Source organism: Podarcis liolepis (genome assembly GCF_965112155.1).
Source record: "Podarcis liolepis genome assembly, chromosome: 14".
Taxonomy (NCBI): domain Eukaryota; kingdom Metazoa; phylum Chordata; class Lepidosauria; order Squamata; family Lacertidae; genus Podarcis; species Podarcis liolepis.
The window spans coordinates 37,748,927-37,775,576 of record NC_139569.1 but is presented as its reverse complement, the minus strand read 5'-3'; the positions used below and the strand labels follow the sequence as shown (position 1 = coordinate 37,775,576).

At 43.0% G+C, this 26,650-nt stretch overlaps 2 protein-coding genes across 10 annotated transcripts in view; both read right to left on the bottom strand.

The window, feature by feature from the left end:
• Positions 1-26,650, bottom strand: part of CEMIP (cell migration inducing hyaluronidase 1) — a 174,425-nt gene that overhangs the window by 82,882 nt on the left and 64,893 nt on the right. The window contains exon 1 of one of the 7 annotated variants that reach the window (XM_083475312.1): positions 11,118-11,665. The exons of 3 other annotated variants lie outside the window; for them this stretch is intronic. Coding sequence is in view for 3 of the 4 variants with exons in the window: in XM_083475308.1 (XP_083331434.1) it covers positions 10,538-10,566 (29 nt within the window). In the remaining variant the exon portion in view is untranslated. Of the gene's footprint in view, positions 1-8,709; positions 9,760-10,537; positions 11,086-11,117; positions 11,666-26,650 lie in introns of those variants that run through there. 3 more of the 7 variants (XM_083475308.1, XM_083475313.1, XM_083475307.1) reach the window with 3 other exon arrangements.
• The window catches only part of LOC310693371 (cell surface hyaluronidase CEMIP2-like), a 99,697-nt gene continuing 85,986 nt past the window's right edge, over positions 12,940-26,650 (bottom strand). For all 3 annotated transcript variants that reach the window (XR_014519134.1, XM_083475293.1, XM_083475294.1), the window contains 2 exons: positions 22,709-22,818; positions 12,940-14,812 (listed from right to left, as the gene is read on the bottom strand). Coding sequence is in view for 2 of the 3 variants with exons in the window: in XM_083475293.1 (XP_083331419.1) it covers positions 14,598-14,812; positions 22,709-22,818 (325 nt within the window). In the remaining variant the exon portion in view is untranslated. The remainder of the gene's footprint in view (positions 14,813-22,708; positions 22,819-26,650) is intronic.

The window sequence follows — 26,650 nt, the reverse complement described above, 5'->3', positions numbered from 1 at the left end:
GAGCTAAGACCACAAGTGTGCTTTCCATACCACACCTCACTCTTAACTTTTATGCAGGCTTATGATAACATGAGCCGCCATTTAGGATTATATATATATATACGAAGTATTTACAGGGTGGGGCAGAAGAAGAAAGAATGCCCCATGTTGCAGGATAATCCAGAGGAATGCGGCATGGAGAACACAAGTCATACAGCTCAGCATGTAAGGAAGGAAGGAAGAAAAACTCAGTAAAAATTATACCAAGGTTCAAATTTGACAAACTAGTGTCAGCTTGAAGATGTGCATACACACCACAACACAACAAGCAACAGCAGCCAGACTTCACAACCACACAAGCAAGCATTCGGGAGAATCCAATTAACTGGTTACCACAATGCAAATGAAATCACAACACTGTGTTTGTGTGTGTAGGGGTTTTTTTGTTTGTTTGTTTTTTAAAGCATTTATTGGTAGGAGTCGTATTCATTTATATTCCGCTTCATTGCCAAAGTGGTTTCTAAGCAACTTACAAAGTGTAAAACCAATTACAAAAAATAAAATAAAATACAAACAGACATTCGTTAAAATGCGCAATGAAACAATTCCATCAAAACATTCGGCGAAATCTCCACAATTAAAATGTGAAATAAAACAAGCACATTAAAACAGCACAAGAATTAAAGCAATTAATGCCAGGTGGTTCAAGACAGGTTTATTCCTGGGCAGACGACAATACCTCATAAAACATGTCAAAGTAATCATGAGGAGAACCGCTACTAACAACACTATAAATCACAGCAGATTTTTTTAACAAAGAAAATGCATCAAAGGTTAAAAGCTCGGGGAAATCAAAATTATTATTATTTTATTATTCATTGAATTTATATCTCACCTTTCTTCCCAAAGAAACCCAGGGCAACAAACACATCCATAATACCCTGTCCTTCACCTGCAAAGTATTCTAAAACAGCAAAAATGCTTTAAATACAGTTAAGAGTGGAAAAGATCACCTAATGCCTGAAAGACTTTAGTGTAAGGACACTCTGAAATGTCCCTATTTTCTCGTAGGATTCAATTACATACCAGCAAATGGAAGTTGTTTTGGGCTCCAGTTTAACACAACATTATATAACCACCCCACCAACAAATCAGAATGAAAGCTCAAGAAATAACTGGCATAGTCTAACCTCCTTGTAGACCAATCAGGACAAAACGCTCAACAAACAGGTTGTCTGGAAGCAACCTAGGAGGCATGTGAGCTTCCCTGGATCCCACAAACGAGTCTCTCAAATGGGGAAACATGATAAAGAAGACATTCCCCTAACCCAACACTCTGTCAAAATGGTAGGTGCACCCATACAAATTTTTTTAGGGGGGCGGCTCTTAAGTTGTTGTGGAAAGTATGATGGGGAGGAAGCCATCCCCTCAAGTATAAAATGAATAAAGTCGGATGCAAACCAGAATGTGCTATACAGTGGTACCCCGGGTTACATATGCTTCAGTTTACAAACGCTTCAGGTTACAGACTCCGCTAACCCAGAAATATTACCTTGGGTTAAGAACTTTGCTTCAGGATGAGAACAGAAATTGTGCTCCGGCGGCAGCGGGAGGCCCAATTAGCTAAAGTGGTACTTCAGGTTAAGAACAGTTTCAGGTTAAGAACAGACCCCTGGAACGAATTAAGTACTTAACCCGAGGTACCACTGTATAGAGATAAGATTGGGATTCCTCTTCCCTCATTCACAACTTTCAAAATGCTCCTGCCACCCCTCCCGGGCCACCACCAGTGTACACTTTTAAAATAAATAAAGCCCTTTTGTGCTTTTTGCGATTGTAACGTCGCAAGAGGTTAAACTTCCAAGTGGCCTCAGCGCTGCTGCTCCTTGACAGGTGCTGCAGTCTTTAGACTAGCAGAGATGCGGCAATTAAATAAAAGGATGCCAGAAAGCTAGTTAGGGAGGAGGCTGAGCAGGAGGGGGTAGTCAGTGCAAGCACACACAAACCGGGTAGAAAGATACTGTGCCCAGTTTTACACTTTAAAGGAATCAAAATGATGAAAAAAATTAATAGGATTCTGCAGAAACCAAGTGCACGGCCAACGTTTTAACAGTGTTGACATTCAGTAAGCCAAGGATGTTATAACAAGACTTTGCTGTAATTACCCTAAAGCACATCAGCCACCGTTAACACTGGCCAATTTTTTTTCTTTTTTAAATATTACTTCAGTTTGAAATACTGGATATAGGCAAAACGTTATGATTCATTCTGATACACACTACCACACCACTTTGAATGTAGATCGGTTGCGGGCACTTTACTTTTGGCAAATGTGCTGTGTGAGTGTGAGCAGAAGTTTGGATAGTGCCCTCTTAGCATACAAAATAGTACACTTGGAGGCCTTCACACCTTGTCCCAGGGCAGGGTGGTGTGTTATGGCAAATGGGGTACTGCCCCATCAATCTCAGTATGCCCTTAACAACCACTTCCTGGGGTCGAACCAGGCTGTCAGCTCCCTTCCTCCTCACGTGTTGGCTTTGTGGGAGAAAATAAGCAGGTAGGAAGATACGATACTATAATCTTTATTGTCATTGTCCCATACAGAACAATGAAATTGGAAGAAAAAAATCTGTATCAGACATTCAAAAACCAACAAGCCTGCTATCCCAACTATCCCAGCCTTGTTAGCCCTTAAAAAGTCTGATACCCCATAACTGAATACACTATACTCACATAGAGACAACCTTACACTGCGTTTAAAACCAAAATCACATTTGGATAGAAACTGTTTCTCAGGCAGCTAGTCCTAGTCTTCATAACTGTCTACCTTCTTCCAGAAGGCAGAAGCTGAAAGAGATCATTTCCGGGGTGTGCACTATCCTGCACTATCTCTGCAGCTTTCTTATGGCACCTGGAAGCATACATTTGCTCCAAGATGGGAAGAGTGCACCCAGTTATTCTCTCCGCAGTCTTTACAACCCTGGACAGCATTGGTTTTTTCCCTGACTGTGCAGCTCCCAAACCACACACAGAGACCATAAGTTAATACACTCTCAACAGTACAATGGTAAAATGCCATCAGCAGGTCCTTTGAGAGATTATTTTTCTGGAGGATTCTCAGAAAATATATAGGATGGGGAGATAGAAAGAATGAATGGTCTCTGCCTATCAATGGCTTCAGCTCCACCTACTTGCGGGGCTCTCTGCCTTCTGCCCTCCCAGTCCTCACGGTCACCAACCCTTGTGTTGATAAGGAAAAATGCAGAGCTAGAGAGAGGAACTCAGATCCAGCTCCAAAATTTCTTGTAGATCCTGTTTTACAACAGTTCTGACACAGGTCTACATGGACTGGCAAGTGGCTCTCCAGGGTATTAATTAGGAACATTTCGTAGTCCAATCTGGAGATGCCAGATGGGATCTGGGTCCTTTTTGCATGTGCTCTACCACTGATTTTAGATCATTCGGGGAGAATATGTTGGACCCTGGAAATAGCAAAAGTGAGTCTATTCTTCGGGCAGACTGATTTGGTTCTGAAAAAGAAGCGAATTCTCTGTCCAGTGGGTGTTTAAATCTCCGTATGTCAATGAAATTAAAGTTTTCCACCAATTTGAAAAGGGTTACAGGTATTCTCCCTTCCTTAGTTTCACTTTTCCTTATTGTTCAGTCCATTTCTAGGGAGACAACCCTATCCTAATGGAGATTTGAGCTCAACAGGGAATTGAAGTGGCTAGGTTAGGGCTGCCATATCCAGGAACCTGCTCAGCATAGTTCATAGCTTCTCTGAAGCTGGAGGAGACTCTTGAGAGTCCCATGGACTGCAAGAAGATCAAACCTATCCATTCTTAAGGAAATCAGCCCTGAGTGCTCACTGGAAGGACAGATCCTGAAGCTGAGGCTCCAATACTTTGGCCACCTCATGAGAAGAGAAGACTTCCTGGAAAAGACCCTGATGTTGGGAAAGATGGAGGGCACAAGGAGAAGGGGACGACAGAGGACGAGATGGTTGGACAGTGTTCTCGAAGCTACCAGCATGAGTTTGGCCAAACTGCGGGAGGCAGTGGAAGACAGGAGGGCCTGGCGTGCTCTGGTCCATGGGGTCACGAAGAGGCGGACACAACTAAACAACTAAACAACAACAACATCATCATCCAGGCTCTGAAAATGGCATCCAGGTGGATTTTTGCCAAATCAGCAAAATGGCCAGGAAATCCCGGATGCATGGCAAGCAGGGTGATTTTTATTTAATTATTTTTTAAATGCTTTTGAAATCCTTTTTAAAAAGCCTAAAAACTAACTCACACTCTCTCTCTCTCTCTCTCTCTCTCTCTCTCTCTCATGTTCCCCCCAAAAGCTCAACAACCTAGGCTAGGTCACTACAGTACATTGTCCCTCTTTGGGTGTTTATGTCCACTATTCATCTTGCTTTCATTATCGGTCGAGAGGCAAAACCTCCCATCATCCTATGGTGGGCTGATGGGAGCTCTAGTTCAAAACATCTGGTTGGCACCAAGTTGATAAAGACTGTTCTAGCCATTAAAGAGATGGTAACCCTACACATTAGGAGTTTGTTGGGTTTTGCATTAGACTAGCCACTATGTTGAAGGGGCCATGACATTATTCTTTGGCAAACAAGACACACATTTCAGGCAAAAGACTGACAGTACTAGTTTAGAGTCATGCATAAGTATTTGATTTGGGTTGGGGAGGGGGGAGTGTAGTTGCATTCTTTCAAATTGGAAAAAAACAAAACCCTAACTCTTCTATTTATCAGCACCTAAAGCCAAGAAGAATTTCAGAATATTGCCAGCTGGCCGTTTTCTTAAGCCTTACGACTCCAGAGTCGTGTGGAAATAAAGCAACTGCATTTTATCTTAACTTGAACTGCTGCCCTGCTATTAAGATCTACAGTGAAGTAATCATTTCTGTCATCAGCTGGCCATATATTTTAAAAATATTATATAGAAGGGCCAAAACTGAACAAGCACGCTAACTTGCCCTCTTGCCGCAGTGAGCACATTGCTATATAAAAATATTTATACACCACTATGCAGTGCTTTTTTCTGGGGGGGACGCAGTGGGACGCATACCCCTAAACATTTTGTACTTTTGTCCATTTACTGTATTTATTTTTCCCAATTTAAACTATAAAATTGTGATTTCCTTGAGTCAAAATGAGAGTACCCCTAATATTTTTTAGAAAAAAGCACTGCCACTATGTCATAAAATAATCAAAGAGGTTTACAACAATAAGATTTGTGCAATATAAACTACATGAAAAGGCACCCTTTGAATCTCTATTTTGCATGATGGTTCCTGAAATGGAAGAAGCAGGTTTTCATCTGTTTGGGTACCATTGGGTGCCATTTTGTCTTAAGATGGGGGACTGAAATGCACTGATTTTAACCACTGATTACAAATATGCACAGATATTTTGTTGCTATTGTTTCTTACAACTCCCATGCAATGTCAGGTACAAGGCTACTGATTGACCTATAAAGCCCTAAGTCAGGCATAGGCAAACTTGGCCCTTCAGATGTTTTGGGACTACAACTTCCATGATCCCTAGCTAACAGGACCAGTGGTCAGGGATGATGGGAATTGTAGTCCCAAAACATCTGGAGGGCTGAGTTTGCCTATCTATGCCTGCCTAAAGTAGTTGTTTCCTGTCAGGGAGCATGGAGCTCGATTCTGTGTCCATGGGAGCCCTCTGCCACCTCCTGTTACCCCAGCTTTTCTCCAAGTCAAGTTTCCCCTCCCAAATGGTTGCTTTGGGACGGAGGGAGATGAGAACTTAAAGTGCGAATAATTTTTTTAAAGTCCAATTCATTTTCAGGACAATCAGCCTGATGCTTGCCCATGCCTAATTAAAATAATGAAACAGGACCTCGATTATTCCCATTTGTCCATTGTTTAGCCACTCACAGACAACTTTCTTGTTTTCAAGCGTTCAGCACGACTTCAGATGGCAGAAACATGTGATGAACAACAGACGCCAAGTCCTGCAGACCTTACATAACTGCTGGGTTTCAACCTTTGCCGGGACACTTGCTACATGTCCTGCTGCTGGCTTGTTTTTAAAAATGAGGTTTGTATTGACTGGCAAGGAAAAAAAAATATAAAACAGCAGAATATAGAAAACAATTCCCGAGTAACCAAATTTGGCCATGATCAATGGTAGACATACATTTCAAAAACCATCTTGATATTGTGTGTTTATACTGTAAGCCTCTCTAGAACCGTAAGGCATGAAATAAATCCTATCAAATACTTGTTTGTTTGCATCTCACTCGTGTGTGTGTGTGTGTGTGTGTGTGTGTGTGTGTGTGTGTGTATACACTCACACATGGAAAAACACTCAGCAGAGGAATTAATCTGCACTGTCGTTTGAAGTTTCCCACCACTTCCTGCTCAAGGCAGAACTAAATAATAGATTGGTGGGTTTATAATATCTACTAAACCTCCCTCATAGCACCCAAATGTATCAACCCCTTTCTCTTACTAGGCTAACTTGTAAGGGGTGAATATCACTGAGCACCAACCAAGACCCAGATCCATGCTGTAGTACCACCTAGAATAATAGAATTTTAGAGTTGAATGGGACCCTGAGGAGCATCTCGTCCAGGGGTGTCTAAACTTTTTTCAAAGAGGACCAGATCTGACGAGGCGAAGGGCCGACTAAAGGGCTGACTAAAGGGCCGACCAATGTTGTTGACCTTTTTTTGGCTTGAAGTTGTTGAGCTTTCTTTGTGATTGACGTTGTTGAGCCTATTTTAGGGTTGAAGTTGTTGAGTCATTTTACCTCAGGAAATGAACTGCCACAGGGTCCAGATTAAACCGAGCAGTGGGCCAGATTAGGCCCCCCAAATGGACTATGGACATGCCTGATCTAGTACAAATGCAGCTGTCCTATATGGGGATCTAACCTGCAACCTTGGCGTTATCAGCAGCATGCTAATTTAGAGACACTTCCTTACGGGGAACATAGAGATAGGGAATTTAGAAAGGATCCCTAGAGAAGACCATGCAGCTGCAGAGCCCATTGTTGCCCTCCCGCCATGAGCTTCCTGGGCTGCTTTCCCCTTCCTCCCTACCTGCCTTCTCCAAGCATGCGAACCATGGCAAGAGGGAGGGGATGAATGCAGCGTCATGACAATACAAAAAGAGGCCTGCTACATCAGGGCAATGGCCTGTCTAGTCTCACAGTAGCCAATCTGTTGTCAACGGAAGCCCACAAGTGGGATCTGAGTGCAACAGCATTTTCTGCACTGTGATTTCCAGCAACAGGTATATTCACTCCAACAGTGATAGTAGAATGTAGCTGTTGTGGGAGCTGTACCTTTAGCTTCTCGGGGGGCAGAGAGCGGTGCATTTTCCAGCATGGAAATGCAGCGATATGGAAAGCAGCATCAGCTTAATTTCTGCCTCCAAGGCAGCACTTTAAAAGGTTTTTTTAAAAAAGAAAAAAGTGGCAGGCTTATCATGCAGCCAGCACAGTGAAAATCTTGAAGGCCTTTCCAGTTCCAGCTGCAAATTCTCTACTCGGCAGAAAGAAAGCAAAACTTAGCCATTAAAAAGCTGTTTGGCAACAGCGAGAGTGGGATTTACATCTCTTATTCTGGCTAGAGGCTCGCTTTGAAAAGATTCCCAGCTGTTGGGATCTGTCCAAAGAGCAAATATTAGCAGACAATGCTAAAAGTAGATACAGGAAGCAGTTAGTCAGGGACCTTCAACAGCTGTTTACTGCAGGTGTCAATCTCCTGATATAAAACGACTGCAGCGTGAGATCTCAACCCTGTCCCAATCACGAAGGACAAATTAGCAGGATTAATTGTATGAATTAAAAGCCCATAGCACCCACATGTGATGGTTCCTGTCCTCCTTCCTCTACATCTGCCGGATTTGAGCTATTCAGGGAAAGTGGGTGCTCACTAGGTTTGCTCTGAATTCTTCAATATCAAACAAAAAACGCATTGTCAATAAGCTTTGATTTTAAAATTAAACCAAATAACCTGACTTCACTTGCTCAAATTACTTTAGCCATCCAGTACTGGGGGAGAAGCAGCTGTTCAAACAGAAGCAGAAGATGTTTTGCCCTGGATGTGTCTTGCACCAGACCATTGATATTATCTAGGCCCATACATGCTAGGCTACAAAAGACAATTTTGGCACTTGGGGTGGAAGGATCTGTCCATTTTGGTTCACGCAATTTCTCATTTAACCCACGTTAAATTCAGGTCTGTACATTTCTGCAGTAATTCACATTTTGTTTTTTACAAAAACCACGAGCGTTCACCAACATTTTTTCCTAATGCGTGAATTCTCCTAATAAGTACATTCCTGTATGCAGTTTTGACTAAGGTTCACATTCCCCCCCCCAAGCAATTAATCCTAATATAATACATTTTTGTATGTTATTTTCCAGAGCATATGTTTTTATGCACAGTTCCTCTCACTACATGCATTTGGTTGGAGAACGGCATTGCAAAATTCAGAGAAGTGCAAATTCTGCAAGGTGGCGTATTGTTCCAGAAACTGCAAATCTGATCAATTTGGCTTTAAATGAAAGCTGATCAACTTTATCCCTGACCCCTACCTAACTTTGGCACCAATGGATTCCCATCCGTGGCTAGGATAAAAACAAAAACTTCTGAAGACCAGAAGCCTGACAGTCCTAATCTATTCAGAAAATCAAATTCATTGCAGACAGACAGGTAACAGCTTGAAGAGTACCTGTGATCTTCCTGACAGCTCAGCTGCATTTAGGCTTCCTCCATCGATTCTTTGTGGATCAAGAGATTATTTTTTCCTACTCAGCCCAACAATTGCCTTTCCAGTGGCCCAGCAGGCTAGCAACTGAACCCATCTGCCATTCCCTGCTCCTGCAACTGCTTGCTTTTATGAAGGAGGGTGGGGCCCTGGTTGTTTTCCTTTGTGCCTCGGTGGCACCAGCCTTGTTTACGTGTGGCTCACCTCACCTGGCCTCCCCCCTCTTTTCGGGAGGATTTAGTCCATATGTAATTTTCCAGAAGGTCAAGCTTATTGTTCCTTCTGCTTCTGCGCTGCCAGGTCTTCTGCCTTTGCCTTGGAAGGAAAGTTTAGGGCATTATCATACTGGTGAGTGGGGGGCAGGCTTCTCAAACACAGCAAAAAAGGGGGGGGTGTTATCACAAAATATGCTTTAGAACAGTTTTGTCTCAGTTTAAACCCAGGAGTGCTTTGTTTAAGTATGATTTCTCTCCTCCCCACCGCTTCCACCTTCAACACAAAAAAATCAATTTCTGTGTCAGGGTTAGGATAAAATTATAATGTTTCCTGACATGATGGTAGCAGCAAAAAATGTCTTCTTGGAAACAAAAATCTGTAGGCAAAAATCTGGAGCTGCTCATATTGGTTGCCATGTGACAAGGAAATAAGTAATTGGCAGGTTTGTGGGTTTTCTACAGTTGCACGAAACTGGTTATTAGATGCAAAATATAGCATTCTAAGCACCTCTAGGTTTTGTTTCCTTTTAAAAAACAACACTTCTGGTCCTCAAGGCTATGGACGTAGGCTTGAAAGCATGTGGGCAATGTCTGAAGGAACCTCAGAACTCAGGAGAGACTGAGCACATTTTAGCCCTATGTCCAGTGGTAGAGCTCTTACAGCCTACAGAGTTTTCTGCATCCTACAATGATAGAGATGGGGGAAGAAATTCAATTCAGTGCTACTTAAAGGCAAATTTACCTAATTTGAGCTTTCTGAAACAATACGCAGAATGGAACACAGCTGTTCTTCAAAATTCACACCTCTGAATTTTGCAATGCGCTTCTTCAGTCAAGTAATGTGCACAAAAGGCACATTTTTTAAAAATGGCAAAGTATACATACGTGAAAATAAGTTTCAAAAATGCATTATATTAGGAATATATAAATATCAAGGGGGAAATGCTTTGCAAAAATGTGCATATTGGGCAAAATTGCTTACAAAAATATATACAAAAATATAGAGCCAGTGTGGTGTAGTGGTTAAGAGCGGTAGTCACGTAATCTGGGGAACCGGGTTCGCGTCTCCGCTCCTCCACATGCAGCTGCTGGGTGACCTTGGGCCAGTCACACTTCTCTGAAGTCTCTCAGCCTCCCTCACCTCACAGAGTGTTTGTTGTGGGGGAGGAAGGGAAAGGAGAATGTTAGCCGCTTTGAGACTCCTTAAAGGGAGTGAAAGGCGGGATATCAAATCCAAACTCTTCTACTTTAGGAGAAACTTACACAAAAATGCTGATGAATTTTCATGAGGAATTAGAAAAGTAAATAAATCACAAAGTGATCTGGAAATGTGGCAAAGTGATCTGGAAATGTGGAGACCTGGATTTCATATCAACGGGGGGAAATGAAAAACTGAAAAGAACCAAAATCAACAGATTTGCTCAGCTCTCCCCATGACAAACACAAGCAGAATTCTACAGGATGTTATGAAACTCATCTGAATCATCTGAACACAAGAGATCACAGAATCCAGCATTTCTTGGTGTAGAATTTCAAATTCCTTTTAGTGTACAGTGCAGCCATGATGCCTCACTTACCTGGCTTGGGAGCTAGGTACCCAGTTCATTGAAGAAAGCTTGCTTGCATTTGACCCTTTATTATCAGAGGTTTTCTCTGCAGAAAGCTGCAGCTGAAGCTTTTCAGGGCACAGGGTTTAAAAACAATCAACCACAGCTGCTAATTGCTGCAAATCAAGTAGCACCCTTCCCAAATAAGAAAAGCAAGGATTTTCTTTGGCCAAAGGCGCGAAAAGTCAAAACAGGTATAAAACTGGTATATATTCGTAGTGAGCATGGAAGTATTTGAAGAATGCATATTCTGTGCACCACATCGTTTGGTTTCCACCACCTCTAAATACTCCCGAGATACGGTACATTTAGGAATTCACATTTCTGTCAGCAGTGACACATTTATTGTGATGGATATGCAATTACTGCTGGGCTATCGTAGCACACAGTGTACAAAATAGGAAGCTGATATAACAGCAGTATTAAGCCTGGAGTGCAAATATGCAAAATGTCTTGGGTTATCATATATCCAAGGTCTCCTCTGATAGCTCTCTCCAGAACTAAAAATATTTTAAAGGGGAGAAAAGAAGAAGAAAAACAGCTCCCTTACCTGCTGTTCAGCAAATCCCTCTTGGGTTCTCCTTCCCTTCCTCAATCTGTTTCCTTTCTGGCAGTTCTCAGGTGTCCTTCAGCCACACAGCACTCAGGGGGGAAAAGGAACCCTGTTTTATTTGACACACTTTTGAGTCGCGTTAGCAATTGGTGTGCCGTGGTTTGGAAGCAAGTCAGTGGAATGATGTCAGGCGGGCAGGCAAGACGGCCAGCTCAAGAGGGGAACTTACTCACCACCAGGGAGCCAAACTTTGGCCAACAACAGTTCAGCTTAAAATGAACAGGATATTTCTCTGTCTTTTAAAGGCAGGGGTCAGGAAACCTTTGTCCCAGGGCTCAAATGTGCCCCCCTAGGTCTGTCAAGTCCTCGGGACACCCAGGCCATACCTCTTGCGTGTTCCTTGAGTGCTTTGGCCTGGATGGAGGACGGATGGATGTGTGTGTAAATCTCTGATTTGCGTGTGGAAAGCAGCTTGCTGTACAAAAACGAAAATGGCATCCATGGCTCCGCCCACTACAAGCATGGGACCTGTTCAAGAAACCCTACTCTGTGGAAGAAATTTAAAGACTATTTAGCTAAATATGTCAAAATAACTTAATTAGAAAAGCTTGCAAATATTAGATAGGCTTATGATTTAAGTATGTAAGGATAGAATTTAAGATGTTTAAAAACAAATTTGAAAGAATGAAAGATGTTAAGTGACTAAGTTAATTTTTTGAGAAAATTGAGTTTGGAAAACTGTTAAAATGATATATAATAAAATTCAACCTAGGGGATTTGAGGAAGTCACTAAATAATGTTACCAGGATTTAAATAGAATGTATGTTTGTTTGTGTGTTTGTGTTTTAAATTTTTTGGAAAATTTGAAAAAAAAAATTGAAAAAGAAAAGAGAGAAACCCTACTCTGGTTACCTCAGCAAAAGCGACCACAACTCAGCAAGTTATGTGCTGCACCAGCCTCACCAAGAGTTACCATTTCACGTTGTTCTTCACAATCCCACTATATAATTATATGGGAAGAAAATATTTACCCCCTCAGGAAGGGGGAACATAGGAGGTGCAGTTTTGTTCAAAACAAGCCTCGCAAACCAACATAGATCTTTCTATCAAGGTCATTTTCTATATGCAGATCAACGTACAGGGTTCCACAACATCTGGGTCAAGAGACCATAAGCTTACCAGAAAGAAAACAGTGGTTTTCAAAACCGTTTCCCCCCCCCCCCTTCAGATAATTCTGTCAACACCAATTTTCCACTAAAACGTGCAATGAAATCCCTGAACATTGCAGATGATTCTGGATCTTGTTAGGAACATAGGAATTGTACCATTGGTCCATTTAGTGCAGAATTATCACTGGCTAGCAGTGAGCCACCACAGTTTTAGACCAGGGTGTTTCTCCGCAAGACTTGGGAGATGTCAGGGAATGGTAGTTTGTTAAAGTAGCTGAGGGTTATTAGGAGGCCTTTATTCTCTCCACAGAGCTACAATTCCCAGAGTTCCCTGGGAAGAAGGATTAACGGTTAAGCTACTCTGGCAAACTGTAGCTCTGTGAGTGGAATAGAAGGTCTCCTAACATCTCTCAGCATCCTTAACAATGTCCCAGTCCCACGATTCTTCTAGGGGAAGTCCTGGCTGTTTAAATTGGTATGATACAGCTTTAAAGGGCAGAGTGCAGGTGGGGCCTGGGTGACCTTGAACAAGCCACCCTTCTCTCTCTGCCTAAACTACCTCACAGGGTTGTTCTGAAGTCAAAATGGGGAGGGAAAGAATCGTGTTCCTATATAAATAGGATGGCACAGTAAAGAACCAGGAGCCTGAGCCCAGCGAAGGGCAATTTATTCCAGACTGAAATGCTTACAAATCCAGCGCAGAATCCACAAAGCAGATGGATAAAATTATATAATCGTTCACTGCACGGCACACGCCAAGATAAATGGAAAAAGGAAACTTTTACTCTGAGATTAGACAAGTAAGTAAGTGGGTTTGTCGCCTTCCATTTCGCTTTACAAGTGGAACTCCACACCCAACAGAGGTTTCTTGAGACCAACAATTATTTATTATCACATTTATATCCCTCCAAGAAGTTGAACGTGAAGCACACATAGTTCTCCCCCTCCTCATTTTATCCTCACAACAGCCCCATGAAGTAGGTTGGTGACTGGCCCAAGGTCACCAAGGGAGTTCCATAATTTGAACCCTGATCTCCTATGTCCTAGAGCACCACCCTAACCACTACACCACACAGCCCAATAGCACAATGAATGTAATTATCCCAGTGACATTCCCCACCTTAGAAGGTGTTTTTGCCATATACTGTATGTTCTTAAGCTTTAGATCCATTCACTGATGAACTGTTTTGTGCCTGGATCCCAGAAGCAGTAATTTTGTTTTGTAGGAAATCCTATAGGGTCGGTTCCTAAGGGAACTGCTGCAAGCAATTCCATCTAGGCATGTCTTAATTGGAACTTAGTCTTAGGCCCAGAATATGTAAACTGTCTGGATTATGGATGCAAGGAGGAAGCGATTTCTGTGCTATCCTGTGTTTATCTCAACCAGCGCTGTTTCTGTTCCACTACAGTTCAGCCTCTGCTGAAACCCACATTATATGTCTCACTATCTGCTCTGGCTGAAGGTGACATAACTTTCAACACATTTCCATGGAAGGGAAATGCCAAGGCAATACAAAAACTAACAAGTGGTATTCAATTAAGTTTTATTCTGAGTAGACCCACTGACATGAATGAGCATAATAGGGCTACTGTAAGTAAAATGTAGTTGAATACCACCAAACACAGTTACTTACCTAAATTCATGGATTAAAGAACAATAGTGAATTCCGCTCATATCTGCTTACATAATTTCCATTCCTGACCTTGGGTGAGCATGCAAATTGTGGCAATGTCTGTTCCCATTTCAGTCTTTGACAGAATTATCTGACATCCCTAGTCTGGATTCCCACTAAAGCAATTGAAAGAGCAGGTACAAGATGGGCTGCCATTTTCCTGATTTTGCCGTTTAGAAAACACACATCGAAAGGGAGAGGTGCTACATTAAAAAAATATATGTTGGGCTAGCATTACCCATCCCCATAATGAGATTGCCAATGCCAGCATTCAGTCCTGGAATACACTGACAACAAAGAGTGCCTCTGTGCAGATGCAGAATGCATTTTTGTTTTGCACTGATTAATTGCACCTCACCTCCACATTTCTAGGATTAAAGAACAGAGCTTCCAGGATAGAGGTCTGGCTTCCAGCCAGACTTAAACCACCGCACTATTCTGGATAGAAACGAAAAGAGTACAGGCTCTGAAAAACAAACAAACACAAACTACACTTCCCCTCCCACTTTGTGATATCAGAATATATTTATTAGCTGCAAAATAAAGTTTTTTTTTTTTTTTTACAATCTTGTAAAAACAAGAAGACTAAGAGTTATGCCCCCTCCTTACAGGCAAGCCAATGAACACAGCATGGTTCAGTTGTATTTGTTTTCTAGCCTTTGTGGAGTTTTGCCCTCCTCGGTTTTCACAAAGTCTTGAAGTTTTGTTGCATCAACTGAGCATCTGTACTCTCTCAACATCAGGGGCACGTAATATTGGAGAGAAGCGGATTTCTGATCAGCAGCGTGGTTGTGGATTTTAATCCAGTAGGGAGTGGGGTTGCCTTTATATCCAAGCATCGCAAAACTACCTATAGGGATGGAGAGAGTGAGAGAGACAGTGAGAAAGAGAGAGAGAGAGAGAGAGAGAGAGAGAGAGGGAGGGAGAGGGAGAGAAAGAGAAAAGGAGTTGGGGAGAATGGATGAGATTACTATCAGACCGTTAAGCAAATAACCTACTATAATCCTTACAATTTTTGCAATCTTAGATTTTCCAAATTCCTGTGGAGTCTTGATAACATTCATTGGAAAAAAACTATCAATAACCGATTTGTTCTCCACATAACCAACTTTTTTCTTTCTTCAAACCTTGTGTTTTAGTTCATAATAAATACAATGGTTTGTACTTATGGAAGGAGGAAATATCAAAACAACAATGCATACAATAGATCCATAAAAAGTCCATACCCATAAATAAAACAATAAAGAATACATAGACATAAAGATGGATATAAAACCATTACATGATACTTTCATATTATCACTAAGAAAGATGTATTCCTCTAACTTATTATGCCATTATATACCAAAAAAAATTGAATGCACTCAGTTTTTCAAATAAATAAATAAACAGGTTGCATACTTCCCCCTAACTCTTGTATGAATCAGCTATCAAACCCTTAAATCCAATCCTTTGGCAATGGCATTTATATTCCCCCCACCCCACCCAAAATTGTGGCATATTATTATGCTAGCAACTGTTAAGAGATGTATTATCATTTCTGTATCCTCTAACTCTTTTATATTGCCAAATAATAAAATGAGTTGATCATAACCTAAAGGGGTACTAATTTTATTTATTACAGCAAAGCAGAAAATCCTTATTTTACAGCAGGACCAAAATATGAAGACAACCAACTTCTATTTACGGTACCTTTTTGAATACATGCATGCATCTGAGAGCAGCTATGAACAAAAGCAGGCACAGGTTCTGTATCACATACTCATGCACACACTGTAAACATCCCTTATGTTGGACATTGCTCAGCATAATTGCAGCCCAAGCTTCTTAAAGCCAGTTAACTTGCAGATCTGATATCTGAGCGCCCCTGAACAGAATCTGAAGAATGGAATCATACAGACAGAATAAAAGGACCCGGTGCTAGTGAATCAGGTCTTAAGAGTTTGCATACCAATTCCTGTACCAGTCCATTGCCCACACTGGCTTTCATCCCAGTATTAGTGGAAATTTCTTAACATCTGAGTGGCACTCTTTATTTACCTACTCATTTATTTACTAATTAAATATCTACTTGTGGATGCTGGCCATCTGGGGGTGTGTGCATTAGGACCCACAAGACTCTAGGGGGCCCACCAGCCCCAGAAACCATCTCAAACTGTCACATATGATAATCTGATTATATATGCAGCAGTTATCCAACATTTCTGGTTTGTTTTTAATTTTCCTCTGACAGAAGCATGCCAAATCTGAAGCTTGCCTGCCACTACCAATCAGAGAGGCCTGCAGTGGGAATTTCCCAGAGGCTAAGACATGCACTAATGTAGTGACATCATGGCACATGTCTTAATGCCATCCGGCTTTCTACTACTTTTTGGAGAGCTTCTTGCCACGGGCTTTCCTACGATGGAGGCTACTTGTTTGGTCTGCCTCCGTTTCTGACTGCTATAGTTGCTTACGTTTAAACGCAAAGCAGCAACGTGAAGAAACTCCTGTTCCTGGTGTGCTTTGTTTAGTTTCTGTTTTAAAGTGTTCACCTAACTACTCCAAAGTGGAACCTGCTTTCCTATCCAACTCACACCCCCTGAATCTGTTCTGTAGAGGGTAGAGGGGACCCCTGACCATCAGGTCCAGTCGTGGCCAACTCTAGGGTTGCGGCGCTCGTCTCGCTTTACTGGCCGAGGGAGCCGGCGTACAGCTTCCGGGTCATGTGGCCAGCATGACTAAGCCACTTTTGGCAAACCAGAGCAGTGCACGGAAACGCCATTTGCCTTCCCACTGGAGCGGTACCTATTTATCTACTTGCACTTTGACGTGCTTTTGAACTGCTAGGTTGGCAGGAGCAGGGACCGAGCAACGGGAGCTCACCCCGTCACGGGGATTTGAACCGCCGACATTCTGATTGGCAAGTCCTAGCTCTGTGGTTTAACCGACAGCGCCACCCGCGTTCTGAGGGCTCCTCAAATCCCCTAAAGCAGATTTGGGGAAGATTTGGGGTGTGAGCAGGGAGGAGAAAGTGGGGAACAGAACCTTGTGCCCAAGATTTAGGGGACCTGGTGCACACACAATGTTGTTTTGTCAGGAGGAGACCAAGCATGGAGCCCAGCACGGTGAGGTTTCAATGGCCGGCAGCTCCTCCTCTCTCGCACTCAGGAAGAGTTTGTGCCATGCTTGGCTCCATGCTTGGCCTCCTCCAGCCCCCCCCCCCCACATTGAGGAGGTCGAAGACACCTCAGCCTTATAGAGTTGGCGCACCCGGTGGGGAAGAATCCCATTGTGCTAGCACAAGAATTGAGTTGAATGCAGCCCTGGTTTACTGTATATAAATGCAGCTGTTAGCAGACTGAGTTGCTAAGATGCTCTCCCATTCCCAAACGAAATTGGGAAGAGGGACCAAAACGTCTTTCACACAATGGCCTACAACACAAGTATGGCTATCACTGATGCTTTGCCTAATGTAGGACTAGGGAACCAGCGGCCTTCTAAATGGTGTTGGATTCCCATCTCCCATCGTCCATGGTCCATGCTAGCTGGGAGTTGAAGTCCACAAACACCTGGAGGAGCACAGGTTCTCCACACTCAGTAGCCTAATGTACTTACAAGGACTCTTCTCTAGAAGAGTGCCCCACAATTGCAACATGATATCATGAACTTCTCGTATATCACATGGTATCTTGAGAGGTAGGAAATCGCCCCAGAGACCTCCAGAGGAGAAAGTATACCTAGATGTCTTTGACTGCTAATGCTAAGAACTTCACACACTACTGAAATCGGGATACTTATTGACAAAGAGGTTTTGAAAGACAGCTGTGTGCCAAAGCACAGAGGGAGATCAGGATTGCTTTGGTCAGCACTTCCCTGCCTTCCCTGTTGTTCCTGTATTAGGATTTCCAACTTGCAAATGATCCACCATACCCCAAATAGGCCATAATTCATATGATTGGAACGTTGCAAAATCCCACGGTACAATGGGATCTGCATATTTGGACCTCTGTTACGAACTCCAGTGCATGATGGCAGGGAGGGGGCAGGATCCTAAGGGAAGGGCAGGTTGCCGCAACTGCGCTGCACATATTGGTTGGATGCCAACCTAAGCCTAACGAATCCACTGATGGTGAAAACCTGGTTTTGTAATTATACGGAAAGCATTCCTCCTCCCATTATCACTCGAATGTGGAATGTGACAGCCCTTTTCAAAAGTGTAGGACAATGTAATTAACAAGCGTGAGGGCAAATACCACCACACACCTTCAAACTGGCAGGGGATGGGTTTTTAATCAGCCTGACTGTGATGATCCAGACAGGAATTTGTCTAGGATGGAATGTGGACTATGGGGAAAGTTTAAACACCCCTTCTCTGTGGTCCCTCCTCCAAGCGCCCTCAGAGACGTGAGCAACATTGTCCCACTAACACCGTGTTGTGGAATTTATGCACTGCTGAGGAAAGCATTGCCTAGCACAAGTCCAGTGCCTTTTGCTTACAAAGGCATTTTTTGTGAATGTGTTTTCTAATCGCCACCCCACCAGGAACTAAACTCTGTATTCTCACTACAAAAGGAAAATACTGTATTGCCAAATACTGTAGGAATGCACAACTCACACACAAGTGCAAAAGGAGGACAATCAGTTGCTTGGCGATCAATAAGGGCCAGGAGCAAAATTAGCTCATCTGTGCCTAAACTATTCAGCAATATGACAGAGGCAATTCAGCATGACTACTTTTTAAGTTAGGCATAGGGGAGAAATTTGTATCAGTTCGCATTTTAAGGTAAACCTATCTAATGCACACTTCCCAAAGTTATGCAGACTGAAACATATTTGTTCTTCGGAATTACAGTGGTGCCCCGCAAGACGAATGCCTTGCAAGACGGAAAACTCGCTAGACGAAAGAGTTTTCCGTTTTGGAGGTGCTTCGCAAAATGAATCTCCTATGGGCTTGCCTTGCAAGACGAAAATGTCTTGCGAGTTCCTGCGGGGTTTTTTCCTCCCCCCCTTTTTCTAAGCCGCTAAGCCGCTTATCAGCTGATCCAATAAGCCGATAAGCCACTAAAAGCCGCTAAAAGCCTCTAATAGCGCTAATCCGCTAATCCGTCAATGGGCTTGCTTCGCAAGACGAAAAAACCGCTAGGCGAAGAGAATCACAGAACGGATTCTTTTCATCTTGCGAGGCACCACTGTAGCTCATCTCTGAATTTTGCAACGCTGCAAAGAGAAAGAAAAGTGTATATACTAGGGCAAAGCATGAATACATTTGTGCAGTGCTTTTTTCGCTTAAAAATGTTTAGGGGTACTCTCATTCCATCTGAGACTCGGGAAGCACCGTGATAGGAAATGAAGCCGCCATCGGGGGTAGCAATGGAATTGACAATTCACTGTGCTAGAGAAGAAACTAAAAAAATTTAAAAAATTAGTTTCTTCTCCCGTTAGATTCACAAAATGTTTAGGGGTATGTGTACCCCTGTGTTCCTCCAGAAAAAAAAGCACTGAATTTGTGAAAATAACACAAAAATGCATTATATTAGGGGAAATGGCTTGCAAAAATGAATTTATTACGATCAAAAAGCTAATGAATTTTCCTGAGGGCTTTAAAAAAAATAAATAAATTTGCAAGCCAGTGTAGAAATGCAACCAACTGAACTTAAAACTGAAAAAAAAATGAGAAACTGAGAAAAAACTAAACCATCAGATTCACCCGTCCTTATTATGACAGTAAACTTCAGGCCGAATTTCAGTCTGAAGTTCTTGTTCGATAGCATCAGCTTTCCAAGGGTGGTGCTAATGAAAACCACAGAACCAAAAAGCAAAACAACGCTACTAATCTCTGACTGGAAACAAAATCCAAGTCCACTGTTGACCTCTTAAGCAACTAAGCTGAACCACAGGCAGCTGGCTGACTGACAGCATTATCAATTAAAGAGTGTTACAATTTTTACAAGAAAAAGGAAAAAGAAGTGAAATTTGGCTATATCGCCTGCCTGCTTCTTCAATTGAATTGCTGTAGGAAAAAATCAAGGTACAATAAGGCATATATGCCAATTACCTTTGCACAAAATACCATTTAAAGCACCATTTTTATGTCAGACTAGCTGAGACAGATTTTCTGACCTGTTGGGAGATCACTGGGATATTTTATAAAGATGCTTACAGAATGAACGGATTGGTCTTACTGAGTCTGTTACTATGAAAAGACAAGCAATTTCCAGCTGCACAACTGCAGCCTAGGAAGAGTCCTACTGACACACAGCCTGGCTTCTCGAAACAGATTCCAGCAAAACAGCTTTCAGGGTGTTCAAAGGCAAGCGAAGTAAAAGGAGCAGGCATTGCTTGCACACCAGGCCAGATTTATCACATCCCTTTCAAACTGAATGCCCAGTCCTATTTTGCAATGAAAACAAAACAAAACAAAACAAAACTCAGAAAATTAAACTACACCCTGCACCCCCTTTCTCCAACTACAATAGTGAGGGGCCTAACATGTCCTTGTCCTTACATGACCCCTGGGATGTACTCCACTTGTGCACTTGAACTTCAAAAGAAAAAGCGCTGCAGATTGGAATGCCAGAGAAGGATGCTTCAGCATATCTTTGCAGTTTGGCCTGAGGAACAAGCAGAGAGATGAAGAGGCAGTTTTTTGTTCCTAAACGACACAGATATGTAAGGCTTGCCCTAAACGGTTTTGTAGCTTTAGCGCAATGGTAGGGACCTTGTGGCTTTCCAGATGTTGTAGGACTACAGCTCCCATCCAGCAAGGTCAGTAGTCAGGAATTATGGGAGTTGTAGTCCAACAACAAGGGGGGGGGAACGGGACGGACGGGACACAGGTTAGTGATAAGGGACTTCAACTTCCTGACTCTTCAGGTGTCTAGACTGGAAAGTGAGTTGTTGACAAGAGAGTCCTCCTTATTATAAAAGCCCAGGTGCACTTACTTTCCTGAGTTACTCCTGTATTCAGTTCCACCTAGTAAGGTAAATATGAGAATATGCCTAGTTTGCAGATCATGGCTTGTTTGAGTAAAATAATCCTGACTCCCCAAGTTTGGGTGCAACAGTAAGTCAGGCGTAGTGACTTGTTTCTCATTAGCAGGCAAGACCAACACGTTCACAGCAAGCCATTATCTAAGGTTTACTGTGACATGATAATGTACTCAGTGTATTTCTGAACAGTGATGCAGCTAGGTCATTTTAGACTCTTATTAATGGTCTGAAGGGAGGTATCCCTCTTTAGGTATCGCTTTGAAATGTGCTGAAGTTCAGCCCTGATATAGTTGAGCCTCCGCCCCTGTCCCTGTTCATTCTGCAATGGGGCACTAAGCTTCTGCCATGCTGCCACCTCCATCACAGAGAACTAGAGGAGACTCTTAAGAGTCCCATGGACTGCAAGACTGCAAGAAGATCAAACCTATCCATTCTTAAGGAAATCAGCCCTGAGTGCTCACTGAAAGGACAGATCCTGAAGCTGAGGCTCCAATACTTTGGCCACCTCATGAGAAGAGAAGACTCCCTGGAAAAGACCCTGATGTTGGGAAAGATGGAGGGCACAAGGAGAAGGGGACGACAGAGGACGAGATGGTGGGACAGTGTTCTCGAAGCTACCAGCATGAGTTTGACCAAACTGCGGGAGGCAGTGGAGGACAGGAGTGCCTGGCATGCTCTGGGTCACAAAGAGTCAGACACGACTAAACGACTAAACAACAACAAAATAGGGGAGACCCATTGCCTTCATGCTGTACTTAGGAACTTCAGTAGGCATCAGGTTGTCTATTAGATGGACTTTTTCTGAATAAGCAAATCAAGCCTTATCTTCTGGTTTACCTTTGGGGGGCCGAGTGCAACCAGTGTGGCACCAAACCTTGGAATAATCACTTCACTGAAGCCAGCAGTGACAGCCATCATCGTCAAGCACCCGGCAGTCAAGGCTAGCCAATTCCATCTGGAGTAATCTGAAACTTATCTGTTCCTTTTGGGTCTGAAAACGAGCCTCTACCAAAACAACTTCAAGGATACAGCTGAACAAGGACATGTGTCTGATTTCCTGAAACGTCTGTTTCTAACCTTGAGCAGTGAAGAATAAAAGGTCACTTAAAAATGCTCTGCATGCACTTTGGAAATGGTTTTCACTAAATAGGATCAATACTGAACCACAACCACAAAAATCCCATGTCACCTTTTCTTACATACTTGCTTCTGAACTACAGAATTTCCCATTATACTGAAATTATTGTTATTTTTTAAATGGAAGGTGACAAAGGCTACATCTGCACCATACATCTAACAGGAGAACACAAGAAAAACCTGTTCCATCAGGCCTGCAGCCCACCTAGTCCAGAATCATGTTCTCACAGTGGCCAACCAGATGCCCAGGGAAAGCCTGCAAGCAGCACTCTCCTCCTGTGGTTTCCAGCAACCGATATTCAGAAACACATTGTCGTTGACTCTGGAGGCCATCATGGCTAGCAGGCATTCATCCTCCATGAATTTGTATAATCCTCTTTTAAAGCATGAGATCATTTACAAACAAGTTAAAAAGCAATCCATGTTCTAGACACATTATACATTCCTCCATTGGGAGTATTGTCCATTTCTTCTTCCTCTCTGCTTCCAGAAGTCGTGGAATAGGAGACAAAGTACTTTTGTGGATCAAGAACTAGGTAAGTAGCAGGAAGCAGAGACCTCCAGAACGAATTAAATACTTAACCCGAGGTACCACTGTATTTCACCATATGTAAAGTCACATAATTCATATAGTCACCTTTTTTGTGGAACGCAATCGGCTTTGCAGCACCTAACATGGTGAACACAGGCATTAAAGAGGTTCCCATGACTTTGGCAGGGTCTCTAGTACACACAAGAACAATAGATCTGGAAGAGATGAAGAGAACAGAACAGTAGCATGCATACCACAAGGGGAAGAATGGCACCCTCTTTCTCTCCCCAGGAATCTTTAATAGTTCAAGGAAAGTCTTACACAAGATGACCCCCAGAATGAAGAGATAAGCATAAGCTCCACTTAGCCCACAGCAGCAATAAGACAGGGAGTGTGTCGAACTTCCGGTTGGTCGCCTGGTATGCAGACGGGAGCTCTTAAGATTGTGTGCCACAATCTTAACTTACCAAGAATGTCAGGTATATCAGGCAGGGATTTAGCCAGCCAGTTGTCACTAATCTCAGAGAGTCTCTCCCTTGCACTCACACTCTTTACTACTGCCCTAACTCCTGCTAAGTCCATCCTGCCCATCACCATTGGCATGCCGCCGGCTCTGTTTAGGGCAAGCATACCCCTGAACTTGACCTTCTGAACTTGTTGTGTGGCTTATTTCATTGTACATTTTAAAGAAGGATGTTTTCTTGTGTATTTTAATCATGTATGTTTTATTATTATTATTGTAAACACCTTAGAAGCCATTTTGGCACGTATGCAATATATAAATTTAAATGATAAAGTGACTAAAAATAATAATGTTGGTGACAAGACAGCCCTCAGTGCTACAACCCCTTCTTCCTCAATCCCCCAGGGAAAGGCAGTCTCTCCCCCAATCTTGAAGAGTTAGGCCTTCCTTAACCTTTTATATCCTTCTCCCCGAAGCCTTGTATTGCTGGCTAATGTGGTTTCTGAACCAGAATTGTGATATCTGGTTCCTCCCACAGGATCTTAGCACCTTTTACATTCCGCCTCTGCCTTGCCCCAGCTCCCACTGAGTCACCAACAAGTTCTGGCTAAAAAGCAAGGAATGACAGGCTAACACTACAAGCCAGACCAACAAAAGAAACCTCTCGCATGACAAAAACTTTCCCTCCCATCCTGCCCCCACAACTGCAAGGATTATATAAAGGCTGGTGTTGGACATTCAGACAAAAGTTCCTGCTCATCCACAAACTCCAGTGGGTATTTTAGGACAAGTCACTGAATCTCAGCCTAGTCAACCTCATAGGGTTGTTAATGAGGACAAAATTGGCTAAGCCTATACTTGCTGCCTTGATCTTCTTAGAAGGAAGGCGGCATGTAAACAAGGCTGTACTTCTTATAATTAGTAAGGCAATTATTAAGGTAAAGCGACCCCTGACCATTAGGTCCAGTCGTGATCGACTCTGGGGTTGCGGCGCTCATCTTGCTTTATTGGCCGAGGGAGCCGGCGTACAGCTTCCGGGTCATGTGGCCAGCATGACTAAGCCGCTTCTGGCGAACCAGAGCAGCGCATGGAAACGCCGTTTACCTTTCCGCTGGAGCAGTACCTGTCTATCTACTTGCACTTTGACGTGCTTTTGAACTGCTAGGTTGGCAGGAGCAGGGACTGAGCAACGGGAGCTCACCCTGTCATGGGGATTCGAACCGCCGATCTTCTGATCAGCAAGTCCTAGGCTCTGTGGTTTAACCCACAGCGCCACCCGCGTCTTAGAATTGGTACAAAGCGTCTTAGAATTAGTACAAAGCAGCAAATACTGCATGGGCTTTAACCTGGGAAGTCACGAGTTCGAATCCCTCAGGTTACATAACATCATCTCAGGCACCTATTCATAAGATGTTAGTAGCCTTTATTAACAAATAGTGTTTGCAATGTGCAATAAATGTGAAAATTGACAACGGCAGCAACAACCGCTGCTGCTGCAGTTTTAATTGCTTGCTGCTATGGGCTCCTTTGGGAGCAACGGCAGGATATATCATTATTATTAATAATAATAATAATAATAATAATAATAATAAAAAATAATTAAATTTCTGTACTACCCTTCCGCTGAAGATCACAGGGTGGTTTACCACAACAATACATACCATAATAGCCAAGAAAAACAATAACCCCCTCCACACACGGTTTAAAAGGCCATAGATTGTTTAAGTAGCCAAAGGCCTAGAGAAGGGGAACGTTTTTGCCTGGCAGCTAAAGATATGGAACGAAGGCACCAGGTGAGCCTCCCTGGGGAGAGCATTCCACAAGACGGGAGCCACCACAGAAATGGCCCCGTCTCATGTTGGTGCCCTCTGGGCCTCCTGTGGAGGAGACATATGAAGAAGGGTCTCAGGTGATGAATGCAGGGACTGGGTCAAGTCATATTGGGAAAAGGCAGCTTTGGAGATATTGTGGTACTGAGCTATTTAAGGCTTTATAGGTCAAATCCAGCACTTTGAATTGGGCCTGGAAACTAATTGGCAGCCATTGCATTCGAGCCAGGATGCTCAAGCTATCTTGCCCCAGTGAGCGATAATAAATCATCATAATAAATATCCAAAAGAACATTGAAGCGATGCACAAAACAGAAATAAATATAACACAATAGCAATAACCAGATGAAGTCCTATTAAAACAATATTATACAGTTCCAGAATAAATAGCAACCAGGCCAGGATTATCCTGCTAGAAAAGCCTAGCGGAATAAAAATGGGTTGTGTCCAACCTTATTCATGCTAAAGAGTAGATCCATTGAAATTAATGAGCATGACCAGATTCAATACTCTGAGTAGAACTTAGTTGGCGACAAACCTATGTCTTCAAAAGCAGTCAGAATCCCCAAAGTGCTGGCATCTGCCTTAAATTCATCTGTGGGGACTGCTTCTCGAAAACCCACAGGTTCTACTTATACAATGGAATTTCTCTTCCCTCGCCCTGACATCTGCTCTGGAAGTTCCCCAAACCCTCTGGAGCAAATTTGGGCCGGGGGGGGGGGTGGTGATGTATGCCAAGGGTGCCCAAGAGGGGAAGCTCTGTTGTGGAACACAACCCTTTATAGTTGGATTTAAAAGCCTCATCAGCGTTGCTACAGAATGCATGTCAAGGGCAAATTGCACTATAATAAGTGCTTCCAACCCCTCATGACTGCAAGTTATACACTGAGATGTGATAGCTGCGGATGAGTCAGGTCTGCGGCCGTGAACTGTTCTGGAACGTCCTGGACGAGAAATCTGTTTTCAGGTTATTTGACCTGCTTTTGCCTGCAGCCAGGGTTTTTTTGTGTGTGTGTCTATAAACCTCTGTTGTTCCATGTTTATGTGGCGACGCAGAAGAAACCACAAGGAATGTGGAACAGATGCAGAAAGGGAGAGGATTCTGCTCCACTTCTTAAAACACATCCAAGTTGCAAAAAGACTCCGCAGGGCAGACGGACGGGGCAAGTCCAGTCTGCAACTTGTGTTAAAAAACGGGAGAAAGCTGGGGGGGGGGGGGAGAGAGAGAGAGAGAGAGAGAGAGAGAGAGAGAGAGAGAGAGAGAGAATGGGGTTGGGGGAAATCTCACACCAAGTTTTATTGGAAAGTCTAGCAGCACAGCACCCCTGATTCTAATCTGTCCAAAAAAGAGAGAGAGAGGGAGAAAAGGAGAACCTGGAAGAAATAAATAGGACAAGATTCAGAAATGGGAGAGAGAGAGAGAGAGAGAGAGAGAGAGAGAGAGAGAGAGAGAGAGAGAGAGATGGAGAGAGAATTATTGGCTGCTGGGAAATTATAGACTTGGGCACTTGGTGAAAGTTACAGAATCGAGAATGCTTAATAAGACGACAAAAAACCATTCTTATCTATCGTTTGGTGGAAAAGCAGCCATTAACTTCACAGTGGCTGCCAGCTGCTATGTCGCTGCCAGCTTTCCAGCACTACATTTCCACCCGCCGTGACCTAGGAGGGAGCCTTTGGAGACACACATAGTTTGAAGTTTTCATTAGCTTCCGTCAGATTCTTCCAGGCATACATTTCAAGTTGCAAAAAAGT